Source organism: Chionomys nivalis, chromosome 4, assembly GCF_950005125.1.
Source record: "Chionomys nivalis chromosome 4, mChiNiv1.1, whole genome shotgun sequence".
NCBI lineage: Eukaryota > Metazoa > Chordata > Mammalia > Rodentia > Cricetidae > Chionomys > Chionomys nivalis.
Window position 1 is genome coordinate 57235330 of NC_080089.1, and position 18945 is coordinate 57254274.

Below are 18945 nucleotides of genomic sequence, written 5' to 3' on the forward strand. Positions count from 1 at the left end.
TCTGAGCTACCCATGGCCACAGCTGGGGAAACTCAGCCATCAAAGCCCAGGGTTCTCCAGTGGGGTGATTCTGAGGGCCAAGGGGATCAAGTTTCGGGCAAATGGGTTAGGGGCGGAGAAACTCCACTACAGGAAACATGCTGCCTTGTGTGGGGCCCCAGCAGCTCAGGGGCACAGAGCTGAGCTAGACAGAAGGTGGGGGGAAGGGTTGGCAGACCCCTCTGATCCCAGCACTGCAGGAAGGAGGTCTGGGAGGGGATAGGCAGGAGGAGGGACAGGACTGGGATTGGGAGGGGGCTGCCTTCTGGGAGATCAAGCAGTGTCACTTAAAGCAGGTGTGGGGACGTGCTCAGGACAACTGCTGTGGCCTCATCAGCAGCCGGTCTGCAGGACCTCAGCTCTGGCAGGGCTGGGCCTCAGAGAAGAAGGCTCTAGTTGGTCAGGGGCACTCTGCGGTTGCCCAGATCAATCAGGAGTGGAAGGAACCCGAAGGGGACGTCAAGGGAGCGCTCCAGGTGAAGTGGAAACCAGGCCTTGGAGGATGGAAGGGGCAGGAGCCAAGGGAGAGCCATTCTGAGGGACCAGATTGCAACCGTGGACACGGCAGGGGACTGGGAAGTGAGTGGGAGCTTTAAAGAAAATACGAGAATGTTGCAAAAGTCACGTCAGAGCAGGATCCAAGCTCTAGGACAAGAGATGTGGGAGAGCCCTGTCTTGTGGTCAGCAGATCTGCCAGCAGTCAGCGGTCAGCTTGAAGCTCAAGCCTACTTCTCAAGGCTGTACTATGGCGGTGCCATCCAGAGAGGACATAAGGGGGAAGGAGACTCCAGACCTTACAGCTGTGTAGTCTTCAGGGCCTTTGTATCCCTCCACATCTGAAGGTGGGGTAGCCTGAGTAGCGTCTAGAAGCCACCGGCCTTCCATTTATTGTCTCCCTGGAAGGGAGACTACTTACTCCACGAGAGTAAAACAGTCGCCTCTGCCCTGTGCAGAAGTTGAGCTCCCCTGATCCTCTGGGAGGGGAAGAACGCGCCACTCCCCTGGAACAGCCAGCTACCCTCTTCTGCTTCACCTTACTCCGACTCAGCACATGGTGGTATAGGTGAGGAGGCTTAGAATTCCAACAAGGCATCCCATGATGCTCTGACCCTCCTGTTTGGCAGAGGAAGAAAGAGATAAAGAACACCCACACTAACTTCTCTCAAGCTGAACAGCCAACAGACCTGTTTCCCTGTTCACTGTGTGGCATCAAGATAGTTTGGCTCCTGTGTGTACTGGGGTTGTTTGATGATGATGATGATGATGATGATGTGTGTGATGTTGGTAAGCAAACTCCCAACTGTCTGCCTTTCTTGGAACTGAGGCTGCCTTTCTGTTTGCCTGCATGATCTCTGGACTACCACCCAGCCCCACAGTGGACTAAAGCACCCAATGGGCTCTGCATCTTTCTGGGGTTAGGGTATAGCTAAGTTTTTGATGCTGTGTGATTTGGGGTGTGCTGCTGGTCTTAGAGTCCAAGGTTGGGGTAGGAGGGTAGAGAGAGATGGGGATCTGTGGGCTCTGGCTGTTGCTCCCCGGGATTTGAGCCTTCTTTTTCCCTCTCCCCAGGCTGAAATCCTGGGATTTTTGAGTGAGTGTGTATGCTTGTGAAGTTCTGAGGGGCCTCAGAGGAAGCACTGATGTTCTGGGGGTTCTCTTGGAATTACTAACATGTGGGGGTACTGCTGAGAGGCCTTCTGAGGTTCTGGGGGTGCTTGCTCCCCTCATTCCTGGCAGGTTGCTAATGGCTCTTTCTGAGCTTAGCACTTTGCCCTTTGAAGATTTTGATAACCACAGGCACACACGTGGGCCTCTATTCCGGGACACAAACATTCCTCAGGTTTAATCAACTTGAACAAAAACACCGAGAGGAAGGAAGCCCTATTCCAAAGCTTTTAAGGACCAGATCCATTCCAAGGGACAAGGTTTCTCCCTATCGAGCCCAGATAGCCAGTGGCCTTAGCCTGAGAAGGCCTTGGCACTTCGGTCAGCCAAGACCAGCCTCACCTCGGTCACCAGAGCTCACACAGGCTAGAGTGGGAGGCAGCCCTATCCTCCCTTGCTCCGTGTTCTCTTGACTTCCTGTATTCCCTCTCTCAGCTTCCTAAGACACATCGTTTCTTGTGGCCCTGCCTAGACCTTTCTGACCTCAGGATCCTGTTCCATACCCGCCAAGAAGTCCCCAAGACTGTTTTTCCTCCTTGTCCTTCACTTCCTCAGGTCTCTACCGTTCTTTATTGCAGTTGCCTCTTCTCTTCAGCATTCCGTCCTGAGGGCAGAACCCACCTGCTGTTCTGGGTACCTGGGCCTCTATGGAGCCAGCTCCTAGGGGCAGGCTGGGCCTGCTGCCCAGGACTTTACAGAAATCCTTCAAGGGCACGTCTTAGCATTCCTGACCCCAACCTTTCTCCTTACCGGCTTGCCCGTATGGCTAGGCGATTTATCCCCATCCTTTCAGAGCTAGTCCTCTGGTTTGTGGGTAGGAGGACCATGCTGTTCTTGTTTCAGGCTGAGGAAGAACCTTGGGATTAAGAAGTAGGTTCATCTTCAGCTGCTGGAACCTGGTTACCCATTACTCATGGATCTTTCCCCCTGGTCCCACCAGAGTGGATGGAGAACCAGAGGGTAGGTAGAAGTCATGGCTGGGGGGAGACCTGTGTAGCCATAGCCAGGCTCTGTGGCTTTGATATGCTTTGATATGCTTGCTACTACAAGGTCTGGTGTGGTGCCTCCGCATTCTCAGGGCCTGAAGTCACTGAAGACAGTCTTGGGGGAGAAGCCACAATAGAAGAATCTGTAGGCTGGATGCCATGGAGGCGGGGCTGAGAGTCACTCAAGGCTGCAGGGGCAGAGCCCACACTCGGGTACAGGGAACCTGCCTCTCCCTAAAGGTTCCTATTCACTGCCATGTGGGAACCTGTCTTGCTTCCCCTGCCAGTGCTGCCCTGCCCCAGGCACTAGATCCAAGGCCGCTTCTGGGTCCATGCCAAGAGAGAAAAACAAATGTTATACCTTCCTATCCCTGCCAGGGAGGTAGGGCTGCCATCAAGGTGGCTGCTACATCTCCCTAGAGAATAGGGAGGTGGTATCTTGGGGTCTGGGGCAGCATTTATAGGAATCTCTTCTAGGGGAGCAGATTTGGTACAGGGAGGTGGGATAGCAGCCATGTCTGACCTTGGCAAAGAGCTATCTATATGACTTCACTCTTGAGTGAACAGAGGCTCCTTCAGGCAGCCTGATAGGATTCTTTCCTTCCTCCCCTCATGTCTAGGCTCCGTTTCACCTGCCCAGTGAGGCCTTTGCACACCAGTCTTCCTAAAAGAGCTGGTTCCACACTACCCGTCTCTTCTCCTACTGTATTTTCCCCTCAGCTCTGATGGTTCACAGTCTCTTTCTACCTCCCTATATGCTAAGTCTCATGGGATGACCCTGTGCCATCAGCAGGTGGAGACCTGACTGTCACATAAGATATTTGGAATGAATGAATTAGCAAGGCTTGGGAGGTAGCAGTGAATCCCTCTAAGACAGGACAAGGTTGACAGGCAGAGGTTTTCAACCAGGAGTGTCTATTCTGTTCAGACAGCTAGCTACTGTCTAGGACTGAACTCTTGTCACAGGTACCACAGGAGGCAGGGTTAAAATCAGTAGGGGCTGATTACTCTATGTTGAGTGTCTGTTACCCTTGAGAGGTGAAGGGCTCCAGCAAGCTCGGGACATTGCAACCTTATGATATAGGCCCATGATTGAAGAAGTGCCACTGAAACAAGGAACCTTTCTGCCAGACTGTTTCTAAAGTCTCTGTGATCTCAAAGCCAGGTAAAGTCCCAAGGTAAAGAGAGTCAGGGACAGAGAAGCAGAGCCCTGTCCCCAGAGAGCCAACAGCATGTCTAGGGGCTGGTTTCGCCTGAACCCTGAGACCAGATGGGCCTGGTGTTGACTCCTGCGCTGTGTCTGAGAAAACTCCATCTTAGCAATTCTTCTGTGGAATCAGAGGGGAAGTCAGAGTCATCTTCCTGGAAGACAGGTCCTTCGGGAAGGAGGCAGAGATGGCTCATAGGGCTCAGTCTGGCTCTATGGGTCTGGCTCGCAGTGGGAGGTGAGTTGGTGAGACTGAGACCTGAGCACTCTGAGCGTTTGCCTGCAGCTTCCCTCTGTAGCTCTGTCTGAGCCTCTGGCCAGCTGGTGTCCTGCAGAGTTCTACCCAAAGATGATTTTCCTCAGGAATCCTCCTCACTCCCGCTGCTCTTTTGCCAAAAACAGTCCTCGTGGGACTGATCAGGACACCCTTTGGATTCTCCCGGCAACCTTCAGGCTCTGGGGGTTATTTAATGTATGTTGGTAGGATAGGCTCCTGAACTGTGATCCCTATAGTCTCAACGTCCAGAACAGTCCTGGCCCACAGTAGGTGGTCAGTAGGTTTCTGTTGAAAGAATAAATGAATAAATGTTTTTTAAGGGGGGGGGGCATCAGATGTCTCTGTGGTAAAGATGTTTGCCACCAGGACTCAGTGACCTGTGCTCTGTCCCACGTGATGGAGAAAGTCAATTCCTATATGTCATTCCCTGCCATGGCATGTGCTGCCCCCCAAAAACTACACACCCACCCGTTAGATAAATGTAATAAAAATGCTTTTAAAGCCCGTCTGGACAAGGTCACGGCCCAAAGTCTTTCAGCATCAGTGCTGGGAGAATTGTGGCGCACTGGAGGGCTGGAAGCCGCAGAGTGTTGGGTCCCAGCTGAGAACAGCTCTTTGCTTTGTCTGCTTCTTGCTCCTCCCTACAGACTGGGCCAGGGAAGGGAGGGGGCAGCCAGGGGTCCAGCTCCTTTGGGAGGATAGGAAACTCTCACCCCTTCACCGGGGCTGGAACAAGCACAGCAGCAAGCAGACGAGGTTCATCTTCTCGCAGGTCTGGTTTGAGTTTTGAAGGACTCATTTCCGCCTGTGGGGGTGAGTTATCTTCTTGTGAAATCAAGTCGTAAGAACAAAAAGGTTTGACTAGTGTAACACGTGTGTTCTCCCTCATATATACTCAGGAGACCATGTGGATAGGTTCCTCCCTGCCTCTGTGGCCAGCCTCAGTAGGGTGTTGTCCTAAGATGCCACAATACTGGGCTCTGCAGAGGGGCTGTGCCTAGCGGGGAGAGCTCACTGGGGGCAGGTGCTGGAAGTAGGTAGGCCTGTACATCCATCGGCGGGGGCGGGGAGGGGGCTCATCAAGAATCGTGGTGTGTTCCCAGCACTGAGGCAATAAAGGTAAAGGGGGTGACCAGGGGCAAGCGGACACTGGGGGATGGTCTCAAGGGAGTTTGGCAAAGGGGGGAGGGCTTGGGCTGGACCCTAGAGCAGGAGGGGTGGGGAGCCCAGCTGTGGGACAGACCAAGTGGTGCCGGCCACAGCCCGCCCACCCTTTCATCTCTGCAGCTCCTTCCTCCTTGGTCCCCCCTTCTACTCTGTCTGTGGGTCCATCTGGGTGGGCTTGGGGCGGGGAAGGAAGGGGTCTGTGCGGGCAGTTTGCACTAGGGAAATCTTTGAAAGTAGACCAGCTGGTAGCAGGTCAGTTGGCCCACTAGGTGCTCCAGCAAGAGCCTGGAACTCCAGGGTTGCAGGAAAGGACTGTCAGACCAAGCAAAAGGGTAGGAAAAGACAAGAGGAGACTCCTGAATGCTCCCCCACTCCCCTCCACTCCCACCCCATCAGCCCTTCCCTGACCTGAAGTCCCAGATGGCTTTTCCCAGAGAGCTAAAAGCAAGAAAGTAACCTTTGGGATTAAGAAGAAATGCTCCTTTGTTTCTGGCTTTCTTTCTTTCTTTTTTTTTCTTTTAAGCCTCTTTTCACATTTGTATGCCCCCCTTTTTTCTTTTCTGTCGCTCCCTTTTCTGGGTTCAAGGAAGAAGGACTGGAGCATGGCGTCCCACGCAGGAGAGGATGGAAACCAGACCTCGTCTGGGATGACTGACGACTACAGCAGCTGGTACATCGAGGAGCCTCTAGGGCCTGAGGAGGGGCAGCCAGAGGGGTAAGTGCAGCATTTGGCTCAGTCAGCCATCAGAACGGGGCATGGTATAGAGATTGCCAAGATGGAAGGAGAGACCCTGGACCAGTGTTTTAAGAGTGGCTCTCCCATTTATCTGTGGTGTGACACCAGGCAGGTCACAGCTTCAGGCTGTCTAATACCTGAGAACAACCATTCTTGAGTTCTTAAGAAGGGCTTGAGGCCATCTGGCCTGTAGCCAGTCAAGATGGTGGTGGTGTGACTGTGCCAGACATCTGTGGTGACTGGTATATGGTTTGTAGCTGGGGCTTTACAAGCATGGGAGAGTCAGAAACCCTAGAAGGAAAACCTGGGGAGTCACTGAGGCAACCTGTGGCTCATCTCTGGTCCATGCTGAGTCGGGTTTAGGAAGGTACAGAAGGAGAAGAGGTCTGGTTTTAGCAGCAAGTGCTAGCAAGTAGGCTAGCCCAGGGAAGGTACACATGCAGTCCAACTCACCCTCATCCCACGGGTGTCCTGAGAGTTCTTGGCCTTGACCCTTCTTATCTGCTTAGTCTGGACACTGAGGTTTTCTGTGGCATGGCACTCCTCTCCCCTAAGACCAGCTGCCTCCATGGAACTCTGAGCTCAGTTCTCCCGGCATTGTTCCTGGCCCCTGCTCCATCTGAGGGTTTTTGAAGAACTGGAAAGGTGAGGCAGAGAGGTGGGGGTGGAGTGGGATGGGGTGGAGGGGAGGTACTAAGCCAGATGTGTGTACATCTGTTCCCCATTAAAATTTGAAACTGGAGAAGGAAAAATGCTCAAGTGTTTCCCCAGAGGCTATGGCTGTGGCATAGCTTGGTTGGGGTCACCCAGCAGGGACTGAGTCCCCACCCAGGCCCAAGGGAAGGGGCTGTTCTTCGGAGGACTTAGGGTTCTGGCCACCTGCAGAAGTCTGTGGTCAGCAAGGCCCTCGTGACCCATTCTCCCCCAGTCTCCCCAACTCTGCCACATAGGCATGGACTAGAGGAGGGACCTAGGCTCTCCAAGGACACCAAGCTCCAAACTTGAGGTGAAGACCCAATCAGAAACTGTGTCCTTGTGAGTGTCAAGAACCAGGCTGGGCATGTGCTGGAAGCCAGGTGCCTGCAACTAGGTCTGGGTCCGTGGAGAGGTAGGTCTGTGGAGTGAAGGGAATTATTACAACCTTCTTATTCAGAAAACAAAGCATAGCAAGTCTACACACAACTCCACTTCTCCCCCACCCCTACCCCCACCGCCAAAGATGAGAACTGAAAGCTGGGAATACAGGGGATTCCCTAGGAGATGAACTTGGGTTCACCTCTGCCTATGTGAGTCAGACACCCCAGGGGTGCGCAACATCAAAGCTCCAGGATGCAGACTCTCTGTACCTTAGTGTGCCCTGCACCGTAGGATGGAGCTAGGGTGGGGTCCCAGGGTCAGGATGGACTCAGTCACAGACTTCTAAGGCCTCTGCCTTGCACAGGCGGGCTTCCCACACCGGCTTTAACCTTGCCCTGGCCTCCCTCTGGGCCAACAAGCTGAAAGGATTGTCTAGTGCCAGTGTCTTCTCTCCCTACTCAGGCTCTTTCTGCACCCCAGGGTTTCCTCTTCCCTTCTTTTCCTGAGGAGATGCCAACCTCTGTCCAGCTCAAGTCCCAAAGCTCTGTAAAGGTTACTTTTTTATGGCTGTGATCCAGTTTGGAGCCTCTCAGCCATCTTCTCAGAAGCCTGGTAGAACTTTCTCTCCCCTCTATATTCTTCAGTACCAGAGAGGTAGTTCCTTGCCCTCCCCATGGTAATATCTGTGTTATCCTGTCTGATCAATCACACAAAGCCCGAGTCCCCACGCATCCCCAGTGAACAACTAAACTAAGGCGTCAGGAACATTATGTTCAATAAGGACCAGAGTTTCTCCAGATAGGGTTTTAAATAAGGTTTCCAGGGTTGAGGTGGCTTTTAGTTTGATGTGGGCTCATGAGAAAGTGACCAAGTTGCTCAAGGAACAGAGTACTGCATCCTTGTCCTGGCAAGGCTAGAAGCCCAGGACTGAGCAGGACTAGACACGGAGAAGGGCTTAGGGACTTGAGCGGTGCTCCCGAGGCTCCAAGGCTGATCATATTGCACTTGGGAGTGAGAAGCTACAAGACCCAAGCTCAAGCCGGGCGGTGGTGGTGCATGCCTCTAATCCCAGCACTCAGGATACTGTGAGTTCGAGGCCAGCCTGGTCTACAGAATGAATTCCAGGATAGGTTCCAAAGCTACAGAGAAACCCTGCCTCGTAAAACAAAAAACGAAACAAACAACAAGACCCAGGATCAGGCAGTGGGTATCCATCCCCTGTGCCCCTGCATGACAGGCATGTTGCTTACGGGAGTGGCTTTGCTGGGGCTAGCAATGGCACATTAAAGACCCATGTGACCCTTCCACCTCAATGATGATCTCAAGAAGTCCCCAAGAGAAAACCAGATGGAGGGGGGAGGCCAACCAGCAGATGGTCCCAGGGCTCAGCACACCTGTTTGCTCTTCTTTGCTACTCAGCAGGCAGGTGCCTAAGAGGGTGGCCTAGCCTCCTGACCAACAAAGCCAAGCCATAGCAGAAGCCTTTCAGCTCCATCCCCTGCCCCTCCCCCTTCCCAACTCCTCACTCTTCTCCCCCACCTCCCCATCCCACACACGCCACACCCCCATCTTCCCAGGGCTCTCTCACGTTGGAAACCTCCTTCTGGCTCTCAGATGCAAGCTGGGCATTCTAGAAAACTGTCCCAGCCCTGGCACCCAGCCTGCCTGCTTACCCGTCTTTAGTGGAAGCTTTCTCTGCCACGTGACTCAGCCATGGACGGTCCTTCTTGAGCCTTTTATTTCCATGGACTTCTTGCTGTGCTTCAGGGCAGGACCTCTGCCAGCCCCCAGGGAGCCTCTGTGGTGATTAGGAAAAGGGACCCTTCATTTAGTGTGTTCAGCCCAGCAGGCACAGAGCATGGATTTCTGAGTCGTGTCCTTGTGCAATAATACAATCTGTTTTGCTGCACCCCAAAGCTTTTTAATGAGATGGAACGGGCAAAGAGAAAGGACCCTTCCAGTTCTAGATCCTTCAGGCATCATCAGAAGCAAATCAGACAGGACTAAATTGATTATTACTAGACTACTTGATTCAGGCTCAACCTCTGTAGGTCTGTGGGTCTGGGAGCAGTCAGGAATCCCCTAAAAGTTAATGCATGATGATGCCCTTGGAGGACAGGAACTACTGGGGTGACCAAGAATAGATATTCAGACCAAGCTTCACCACTCTGTTTCTCAGGAGTCTCTTGTCTCTAGCCCGATAGCACGGCACAGGACCAGCAGATACAGGGGCATGGGGATCCAGACTGACCCTGAAGAGCAGAACTAGGCAGCCTGGGGTCGGGGTAGAGGGAGGGAGATGCTGGTGAGACCTCCTTGGACCCTAGATCCAGCTAAACCTATGGATCGTTTTTTCCGTAGGGTGAAGCCACCCTGCCAGCCCAGTGTACCACCTGCTCTGCACCATGCCTGCCTGGCCTCACTGTCAGTAAGTCCAACTTGCCTCGCTACCTGCTGCCAGTCAAGGCAGAGGGATTTGTGTTCTTGTTTGGGACGGTGCTGAGGACCTAGTGCCTCCCAAACCAGACATACTGACCAAGTCTAATCTCTCACAGACTGTCATTTTTTAGCCAGTCCCCAAGATGTCACCTGAGCATGCATTGGGTGGGTGAGGAGCCTTTTGAGACCTACAGGGGCAAATCTCGGAACTCAGACCTCTGGGAAGCCTGACACCCAAGCCCTCTCTGCTCTTTTCTTCCAGCTCCTGGCTCTGCTGTTGCTGGCTTTGCTGGTGAGGCGCCGCAGGCTTTGGCCACGTTGTGGTCATCGCGGGCCTGGACTTCCCAGGTTGGTGCTAGGCTCTGGGAAGCCCCACTTGAGGCCCAGCTGACAAGGTTCCTCTGGGAGGGTGGGTAACTTCTTAAGTGCTTTAAAGCCAGCTCTGACTACAGAGACACCCCTGTCTCTCTCAGTCTGGAGCCCTCCCCTCCCAGAGTTCTTGGCTTAGGCAGGAGGGTATAACAGAAGGAGGGGGAGAGGCTGCTCCATCCACCTGTTTGCGTGTTCAGGAGATGGGGTAAGGAATTTCAGGGAATGTAAGGTCCTGGTAGGAAGCCCTCTGACTTAGAGTGGCCTAGAGTGGCCATCACCCCCTGATATCATCTCAGTCTCTTCCCTTGAGAACAACCTGGGATCACGATCTGTGAGTGACTGCCTTTCAGCCCCCATGGCTGCCACTTTCTTTTTCCCTTTTCTTTTAGCTGTGTAACTCACTTCAGAGAGTGAGGTAGGGGCATTCTGAGGACACAGGACTGGGCTGAAGAAGGAGACAGCGAAAGTTAGGAAAGATAGCAGGTGCAAGTCCTGTGGGAACTGGGGGCTTCTGTGGGAGCAGCCTGAGATGTCAGGGCAGGGAGAAGCCTGCTTTGCTGGGGAGTACAAGGAAAGAGGATGGGGCTCCCAGAAAACCAGGACAAACTAGAGTAGAGAAGCAGAGACCACAAGCCTGAGACTGCCGTGCCCGCTGTCTGCCCTCTGCCCTGGTCCACACCCAGTCCAAGGAGGCGGTCGTTGCACAAGGATGTTATGACTCGCTGTGTTCTCTGAAGGCCTGCCAGCCCAGACAGACAGATCTACTCCCATGGAGGCGGCTGTTTCCTGGAGCTCCCCCCGGCGGGTGGAGCACCAAGAACTTGTTCCCACCCGCCTTTTGCCTCAGTGCCCAGCTGAGGATGGGTGCGAGGCCCTCCACAAACATGTTGATAATGAGTGAAGAGAGACCTCCGTTCTTCCCTTTGGATGGTAGACTGACTACTTCACAGTTTAGGGAGCATAGTGGGGGGGGGCAAGGCTAAGGGACTGAGTGCCTTCCTTCTATCCTGTCCCTGTCCATGGCAGCCCTGTGGATTTCTTGGCTGGGGACCGATCCTGGACGGTGCCCACTGCTGTCTTTGTGGTCCTCTTCAGTAATCTGTGCCTGTTGCTACCTGCTGAGAACCCACTGCCTTTCTTGAGTCTCAAGGCAGCATCCACCCCAGGTATCTGCGCAGGGACTCAGGGGCTAGCCTGATGAGACAAGGCAGGGTGGGGTCCTGGTTTATTGAAGTTGGCTGGGGGAGGTGATGGCAACAGGAACATCTGTTAGTAGGGGGTACACTGACCACAGAATGACCTCTGTAGATCAACAGTCTCCACAAAGAGTGGACAATAGTAATAGCTCTAGTTTAGAGAGAACTAAGGGTCAGAGAAGAAAGCAGTGATCAAAAATACTTAGCTTGCCGAGTACTTACTCAGGCACTCCTCGGTTCGCCTTTGCTAAAACATTGTGCTTCTTTCTTTTTTGCAGATGGGGAGACGGAGACACTACGAGGTAACTTGGCTAAGATCATAGCTTTTGCTTGAACCCAAGCAAAGTGAGCTCTTACCCACTGAAGAATCTGGGGGGCTTGGGAGATAGACAGGGAAGAGGCTTCGGTGGGTATGTCCAGGTCCTCAGTCTTTCTGTTAGTGTCTCTCATTTGTTTCCCTTTCCAGAGCCCTGGAAGCTACTGGCCCTGCTGTACTATCCGGTCCTTTATTACCCTCTGGCTGCCTGTGCCACGGCCAGGCACCGAATGGCATACTTATTGGGCACAGTGCTATCCTGGGCCCACTTTGGAGTTCAGGTCTGGCAGAGAGCTGAGTGTCCTCAGGATCCCAAGGTAAACCTGACTTACAGTGGCCTAGGAGAGAAGAATGCACCTGCTTGTCTCTTCTCACCTCTGCCCACACTCTGAGCTTCCCTGCTTCCCCCACCCCCCATTATTCTCAGACTCTCCTGCACGTCAACTCACATCTGTGGACAAGCTTGGCTGCTCTGGTGCTGAGGCCTGGGGCGGGGATCTGGGCTGTGTCCTCCGCAGCTTTCAGCCTAGGAGGGCAGAGTGAGAACGAGGAAGCCCACAGCACCCTCCCCCTGATTTCCGAGTCTTTTAGGGGGTAGAATGAATAGACAGAGGCAAGTAGTAATGAGTCGGGAGATAGCCTAGAGGCCCAAAGAAGAATTCTAGAACCCCAGAACTGCTTCGCTAGCTTCTGGCTGAGATTATGAAGCTCCTCAGGGCCGACCCAAAGATCAGCGGTGCAGGTGCATCGGCTTTCTAGCCAGACATCCCAGCTCCATGGCTCCACCACACTCATTTTCCAGGCACCGCTTCGCTTATTCAGCCACTGCTTTAGTCATTTGACAAACATTTCAGGCCTCGAAATACCCCTGTGGACAAAATAAAGTAAGTCCCTGGCCTTCTAGGCCCCGTCCTTCCAGAGGAAGAGACACAGTACACAAACAAGCAAGGTGACCCCACCTAGTGCTGAGTGCTCAGGGAAAAGTCACTTGTCTGAGACTCGGTTTCCCCACCTGTCGACGGAGCTGGCAACACCCATCTCTCCAGGAAAGCGAAGATTAGGAAATTTTAAAAATTTTAAGGATCATTTCTAATTCCAGTTCTTGGGAAGCTGAGGCAGGAGGATCACTAGTTTGAGGCCAATTTGGGCTACATAGCAAGGTCTTGTCTCAAAATAGAAAACAAAGACTCCAAACACTAAAGCTAAGAAGCTTTTCTGCTAAGGCACTTGGATATTGTTCACCACTTAGTACATGTTATGCTCTCAGAAAAACACTGACTTGAAAGTCAAATAAATGAATACAGAAGGAGAGGACCCAGGGAGGTCTCCCGTGGGTGCTGGAGCGTGTACTAGACAAACTGTACTAGAAAAAATTGGATCTTTGTCTTGGTTTTTATTTATTTAATTTTCATTTTTTAAGTGTGGATGAGTGTTTTGTTTGCATGTATGTGTGTGTGTGTATGTGTGTGTGTGTGTGTGTGTGTGTGTACCACATGCTTGTAGTGCCTGTGGAGGCCAGGAGAGGGCACCAGACCCTCAGAACCAGAGTTCAGACAGTTGTGAACCGTGGGTGCTAGGAACCAAATCTGAGCCCCCTGGGAGAGCAGCCTGTGCTCTTAACCTCTGAGCCATCTCTCCAGCCCCTTTTGTGGTCTAGTTTTTAGTAGTAGTGTGTGTCCTAATGTTCTAGGAGCACAGAAATTGAGAAACTGGGTGATTGGTTTCAGGCCTCACTGAAGCCATGGGAGTTTAGGAAAGGATTGTGTCACCTTCTCTGGAATCTGTTTGAGCTATTAGGGCCCCAAGTTGGGAGGTGAGCCAGTTTGGTGGCCCTAGAACCAGAAGGCTTACCATGGACCCGGGGCCATCCCCAGGGCCCTGTGTGGGGTGGGAAGGGACATGGATCCTGGGAAGAAGGCAGAAGGTAGGTCTGATTGTGTGTCTGTCTGTCCAGATCTACAAGTACTACTCCTTGCTGGCCTCCTTACCTCTGTTTCTGGGCCTCGGGTTCCTGAGCCTTTGGTACCCAGTGCAACTGGTGCAGAGTGTCTGGTACTGGATGGGAGCAGGTTCCCAGGTAAGCAGGCTCCCAGGTAAAGTGTGGACCAGGGCTTCCCTGACTCCTGCCTTCTCAGGTCTGTGCCCCCTGTGTTTTAAAACTGCATCTTTTTTCTATGCACCTGTGCATGTGTGCACGTATGTGTGTGAAGGGGGGGGGGAGAGAAAGCCCAGAGTCAGAGGACAACTTTCGTGAGTTCTCTTCTTCCACAGTGTGGGTCCCGGGGCTCAAACTCAGGTTATCAGGCTTGGCAACACCTTACTCACTGCCAGCCCATAACCAATTTCTTTTCAGAATAACTGTTTTGTGCTGTCCTCCATCCCTGTCTCCAGGCAGAGGGCAGAGACTGGGCCAGGCTTTTGAAGGTCCCCAGGGTACCCAGGACCCTGGGCTCTGTGCAGAGCGGGGACTCAGCAAAGCAGAACCGAATCCATGGGTTCATAGTTCTGTCTTTGAAACCCTTGAGGGTGCAGTTGGAGCAATGCGCTCTCTAAGAGTCCTGTGACTCTGCAGAGTTCTGCGGATGTTGGGCCGCTTCAGGAAGCTCACTGGGACTGAGCTGAACTGTTGATGATGTCAGATGCAAGGCAGGGGGTGATTAATGGAAGGGGCTTCCTGGAGGAGGCAGAATTCAGTGAGAATCTGAAGGACAGGGGGGAGCAGGAGTGGGAGAAGAACAGGCAAATGAAGGAGCTGGAGGAAGAAGTGGGGCTGTGCCATTCACACCTGTCTGTGCTAGGACAGAGGGCAGCACATAAGAGATACTCCACAAGGTTGAGGTTTTATCTGTTCGGAGAATGCTTGCCTAGCAACCATGAAGCCCTGGGTTTGATCCTGAGCACCAAGTAAATGGAGTATGACTGCTCCCAGAGGTTGGGAGGTAGAGGAGGTAGAGACAGGAGAACCAGAAGTTCAAGGCCAGCCTAGGATATAAGAGATATTGTCTTGGCCCAGCTGTGGTTGTTCATGCCTTTAACCCCAGCTCTCATGAGGCAAAGGCGGGGGGATCTCTGAGTTCGAGGCCAGCCTGGTCTACAGAGCAAGTTCCTGGACAGCCATGGCTATACATAGAAAGTCTATCTTGTAAACCAAAGCAAACAAACAAAAAACAATCAACCAAACAACAACAACCACAAGAGTAAAGGGGGGGTTGTCTTTCAAAAAAAGAAAGCATTGTTGAATTGTTTGAAGGGTTGGATGCAATAGATGAATACCTCATGACAAGACAGAATTATTGAAAGATACTAAGAACTTATCAAGAAGCTTCTAAGACCCTCCCCTGAGTCAGGTGCTAGTTGAAATTCGGGACTTCAGAATTACTGACTTGGATCTACTGCGGGTAGTGCCCTGAGATACCACAGCAAGCCCAGACAGTGATGCGTTGAGTCTGTAGCCATAGGAACGTAGATGCAGAGGTCATGAGGCCTCTTGGGGAGTGGGAAGGCCAAGGTGAGGGCCCAGATGTGTTGAGTAAGGCACAGATGGTTGTGGGGGGGGCAAAGAGATGGGGGGAATCCAGCTGCAACCTTCGCCTGGCTGAGTATCTCTGGTACAAGCATGGACTTGAACAACACAGCCCCCCTCCAGGCTGCCCCCAGCTGATCTAGGGCAGGAAGCTGAGGAGCAGTACCACCCAGGGTGATATTCTCTTGGGTATACTCTGCTTGGGTTACAGATTGGCACTGAGCTGAGGAGACACCTAGAGGAGAGGGGAAGCCCGCGACCTCAGGAGGCCTATCTGGTACAGGAGGTCCCTGCCTCTTGCTTAGGTTCCAGATCTGCTGTCCACACATAGCAGGACCCTAAGTGCTCACCAATTTTGCCTTCCTGATGTTTATATTCTCTGTGCAAAGCCTGTGGTCCCCCAGAGGACACAGTGGTCTGGGTTCATGTACTTAAGAGATTCCTACCACCTCCCAGGCTTTCCTCTGTCCCTCCTCCTTTCCATGGCAACCGTCTCCTCTAAATTTCAGAGAATTAAGCCCTTTTTTGGATGTTAGCCAGAAAGATTTAAGCCACAAGAGACTCAGACAAGCTTTGAGCTGACCCCCTCCTACCCTGGAGTCCCAGATTGCCATGGCAATGAGTGACCATTGCCCGCGTTCTCCCACTGATCCAAGCAGAGGTTCATCCTACCTTCCCATGGGTTGCTGTGCAGGCAGCTTAAGGCCTGGAATATGGTGTAGGTAAAACCCATGGCCCTGTGATCTCCCCAGACCACAGTAAGCAGTAGCAGGAGAAGAATCTAAGGTATATGCTCTAGACTGGCACCATCTTGTGTCCTGAGCAGCAATAAGCCCATGGGGCCCAGGCTTTCCTTGGCCCCAGTACTGCCTAGAAGAGGCCAGGAAGCCAAGATGTGACTAAGAGGGAATCTGGGGAAGAACATTCCAGGTTGCAGGCTTTGTGGTAGGAGATCTTTATTTGTGGAGAATGTTGCTTTCCAGGGAATGGCCCTTGTCCCCATAGGACATAGGTCAGCCTCCCCACACTCCATTGCTACTGTCCTAATCAGAAGGCATAACCACTTGGTGTCCATCCATCCATCCTTCCAGTATCCGTGACCAGGGCTCCAGGGACAGCTGGTGGCAGAACTCAACCATTCCAACATTTGTCCACACAGGGTCTGCAGACCAGCTACTCTGAGAAGTATCTGAGGACCCTCCTCTACCCAAAGAAGCTGAGCAGCTGGTAAGGTCTGGGCATACCTCAGCAGGCAAGAAGATGAGGTTCTGGGAGCCATGTGTGGGAAGATGGGATTGGGTGAGTGCCGAGGAGGAGGTTCCTGTTAGTGGCATGGCGCTGGGAAAGAGTTGCCCAATTTGGATGTGGCCTTGGAGCACAGGGCTTCTCCTGAGGCTCCACCTACCTGGGTCTGTCTGCAGCTCCCGCCCCACCTTCAAGCACAACCTCCTGTCTCGGGCCTGGGCCTGCTCCCAACACTCCATCTACACTCCACAGCCAGGTATGTGGTGCGGCCGAGGCCCAGGGTTAAGCTGAGCCTTCGCCCAGAGAAGCTGGTGGGAAGGGGCAGCCCATTCCTCATATGTGGGCACAGCTGCCAGTCCTGGACAGGGGGCACACTGGCCTGGCCTGGAAGGGATGGGGCCAGAGGCTGGGCCACTTTGCTCTCCTCATGTCTTCTTCCGGGGACTGTAGGATTCCGTCTGCCCTTGAAGCTGGTGATCTCGGCCACTCTGACAGGAACAGCCACTTACCAGGTGTGTCCTGCAGTTTGCAGTGTCCTCTGTCCCCAAGCCTCTGTCCTTAGCCCCCAAACCTGGGACAGCTCAGGCCCCAGTCAGATTCACAGGTGTGCTTTGCACCTCCTGGAAACACTAGCTTACCCAGCGGGAGGGATGACAGCCCTCAACAGGTTCACAAGTTTCAAAGTCAACATAAACAAAGATTTAAACTGTACTTCCATTGTTGACCTCTTGGGGGACCTTGCCAACTTTCTCCATCTCCCTGAACCTATTAACTCATCTATAACATAGAAGAAATAAAAGCACTTCTCTACATAGAGAAGATTTTGTGAGTTGCCGTGTTGGATAATTCACCACCACTTTTAGCATAACTCTCAGTGACAAACCGCCAGGGACTAGGGCTGTAGCTTAGTTGGTAGAGCGCCTGCCTACATATATAAAGCCCTGGTTTAATCCCCAGTATGACAGAAACACATGCCTGTAATCCCAGCACGGAGGAGGTAGAGGCAGGAGACTCAGAAGTCCAAGATCCTCCCCAGCTACAAAATGGGTTTGAGGCCAGCTTGGGCTGGAGGAGATCCTGTCTCAAAACACAAACAAATAAACAACAACAATAAAAGAAATAAACTCCTGGGATGATATAGGTCTGATTTCTTACCATTTCACGAATGGGAAATTGAAGTTAGGAGAACCCGATTCAGCCAACTTCCTACAGCTAGTATCTCAGGGCAGTCAAAATTTGAATCCAAATCTGTCTAATTTTAATGCTTATTTGTTTTCTTTAACATTGCAAAGTTTAAAATCTATCTCTCACATCTACCCCTGTGTGTGTGTGTTTGTGTGTATGTGTGTGAGTGTATGTATGTGTGTTTGTGTGTGTATGTGTGAGTGTGTATGTGTGTGTGTATGTGAGTGTATGTATGTGTGTTTGTGTGTGTATGTGTGTGTATGTGTGTTTGTATGTATGTGTGTTTGTGTGTGTATGTGTGTGTGTGTGTGTGTGTGTGTGTGTGTGTGTAGGCCAAAGGACAGCTCCCAGTATCATTCCTTAGTTACCATTCACTTTATATTTTGAGACAGATCTCTCACTGGCCTGGCGCTTGCCAAGTAGCCCAGACTGGCTGGTTAGCAAGCACCAGGGACCTGCCTGTGTCTGCCTCCCCAGCACTGGGATTATAAGTAGGAGCCACTGTGCCCAGCTTTTTATATGGGTTCTGGAAATTCGAATTCAGGTTTATGCTAATCAAATGCAGTAAAGTGCACCAGGCACTTGATTGACTGAACTATCACCCCAGCCCAAAGCTGGAAACATTTATATTCTGAATCCTAGATAGATAGACAAGTAGAGGGAAATAGAGACAGCTGTATGGAGGCCTACCCTTGGCCTTTCTGGGGCTAAAGTTATACATTCATGTCACATTCTGTTTGAAGACAGAAGGACCCACTATCAGGACAGTTGGGAGCATGTGGCTGCAGCCTGGTACAGTCTCCTCTAGTAGGCTTTTTTAGGGTGGCAGGGCCTGATATGAGCACAGCTGGCCCCTCACCTCGACCTCATGGTGGGGCTTTTCCAGGTGGCCCTGCTGCTGATGGTGAGCGTAGTGCCCACTATGCAGAAGGTAAGGGCAGGGATCACCACGGATGTCTCCTATCTGCTGGCTGGCTTTGGGATCGTACTCTCTGAGGACCGGCAGGAGGTGGTAGAGCTGGTGAAGCATCACCTATGGGCTGTGGAAGGTGAGCTTGCCTGGTGTCCCTAATGGCCCTAGTGGTGACAGGAGTCAGGCTACTGGATCCGGTGATAGCCTGCCCTGAACAAAGAGGCTGCCTTTGGTCATTTCCTTCCTGCTCTGGGTCTCCACTCCTCATCTCAAAACGGGGGCAGCTGGAGTTTCTGCAGCTCTGCAGCCTATGATCTTTATCAACCTGTGTGACATCTTCCTCTCCTTCATCCCAGTGTCTTTGACAAACTAATTCTCTAGCTATAGTGACAGAGAAGATGTCTTGGCTTCTGTGTGACTTCGGGGTGGGAAGGGAGGAGAAGCCATGTATGTGGGATGGGGATTTATGGGTAGTCCTCTTAGCACAGGCTGCACCTGGCAGAGTACCTGTTGTCTATCTGGACCACCCCTCTCCCCCTGCTGCCCAGGAGACAAGTCTCTAGGAAGGGAACCACACCAGCTGCCCCTTCAGTGGTCCCATA

General features: G+C 52.4%; 1 protein-coding gene across 4 annotated transcripts in view; it reads left to right on the forward strand.

Moving 5' to 3' along the window:
- The window catches only part of Stra6 (signaling receptor and transporter of retinol STRA6), an 89221-nt gene that overhangs the window by 63904 nt on the left and 6372 nt on the right, over positions 1-18945 (forward strand). The window contains exons 1-12 of one of the 4 annotated variants that reach the window (XM_057768687.1): positions 4906-4987; positions 5928-6056; positions 9516-9582; positions 9856-9941; positions 10992-11131; positions 11440-11463; positions 11628-11794; positions 13432-13554; positions 16160-16227; positions 16422-16501; positions 16696-16757; positions 18317-18479. In XM_057768687.1, the coding sequence (XP_057624670.1) occupies positions 5944-6056; positions 9516-9582; positions 9856-9941; positions 10992-11131; positions 11440-11463; positions 11628-11794; positions 13432-13554; positions 16160-16227; positions 16422-16501; positions 16696-16757; positions 18317-18479 (1093 nt within the window). In that variant the 5' untranslated portion in view covers positions 4906-4987; positions 5928-5943. Of the gene's footprint in view, positions 1-4905; positions 4988-5264; positions 5294-5927; positions 6057-9515; positions 9583-9855; positions 9942-10991; positions 11132-11439; positions 11464-11627; positions 11795-13431; positions 13555-16159; positions 16228-16421; positions 16502-16695; positions 16758-18316; positions 18480-18945 lie in introns of those variants that run through there. The other 3 variants (XM_057768688.1, XM_057768686.1, XM_057768689.1) reach the window with 3 other exon arrangements.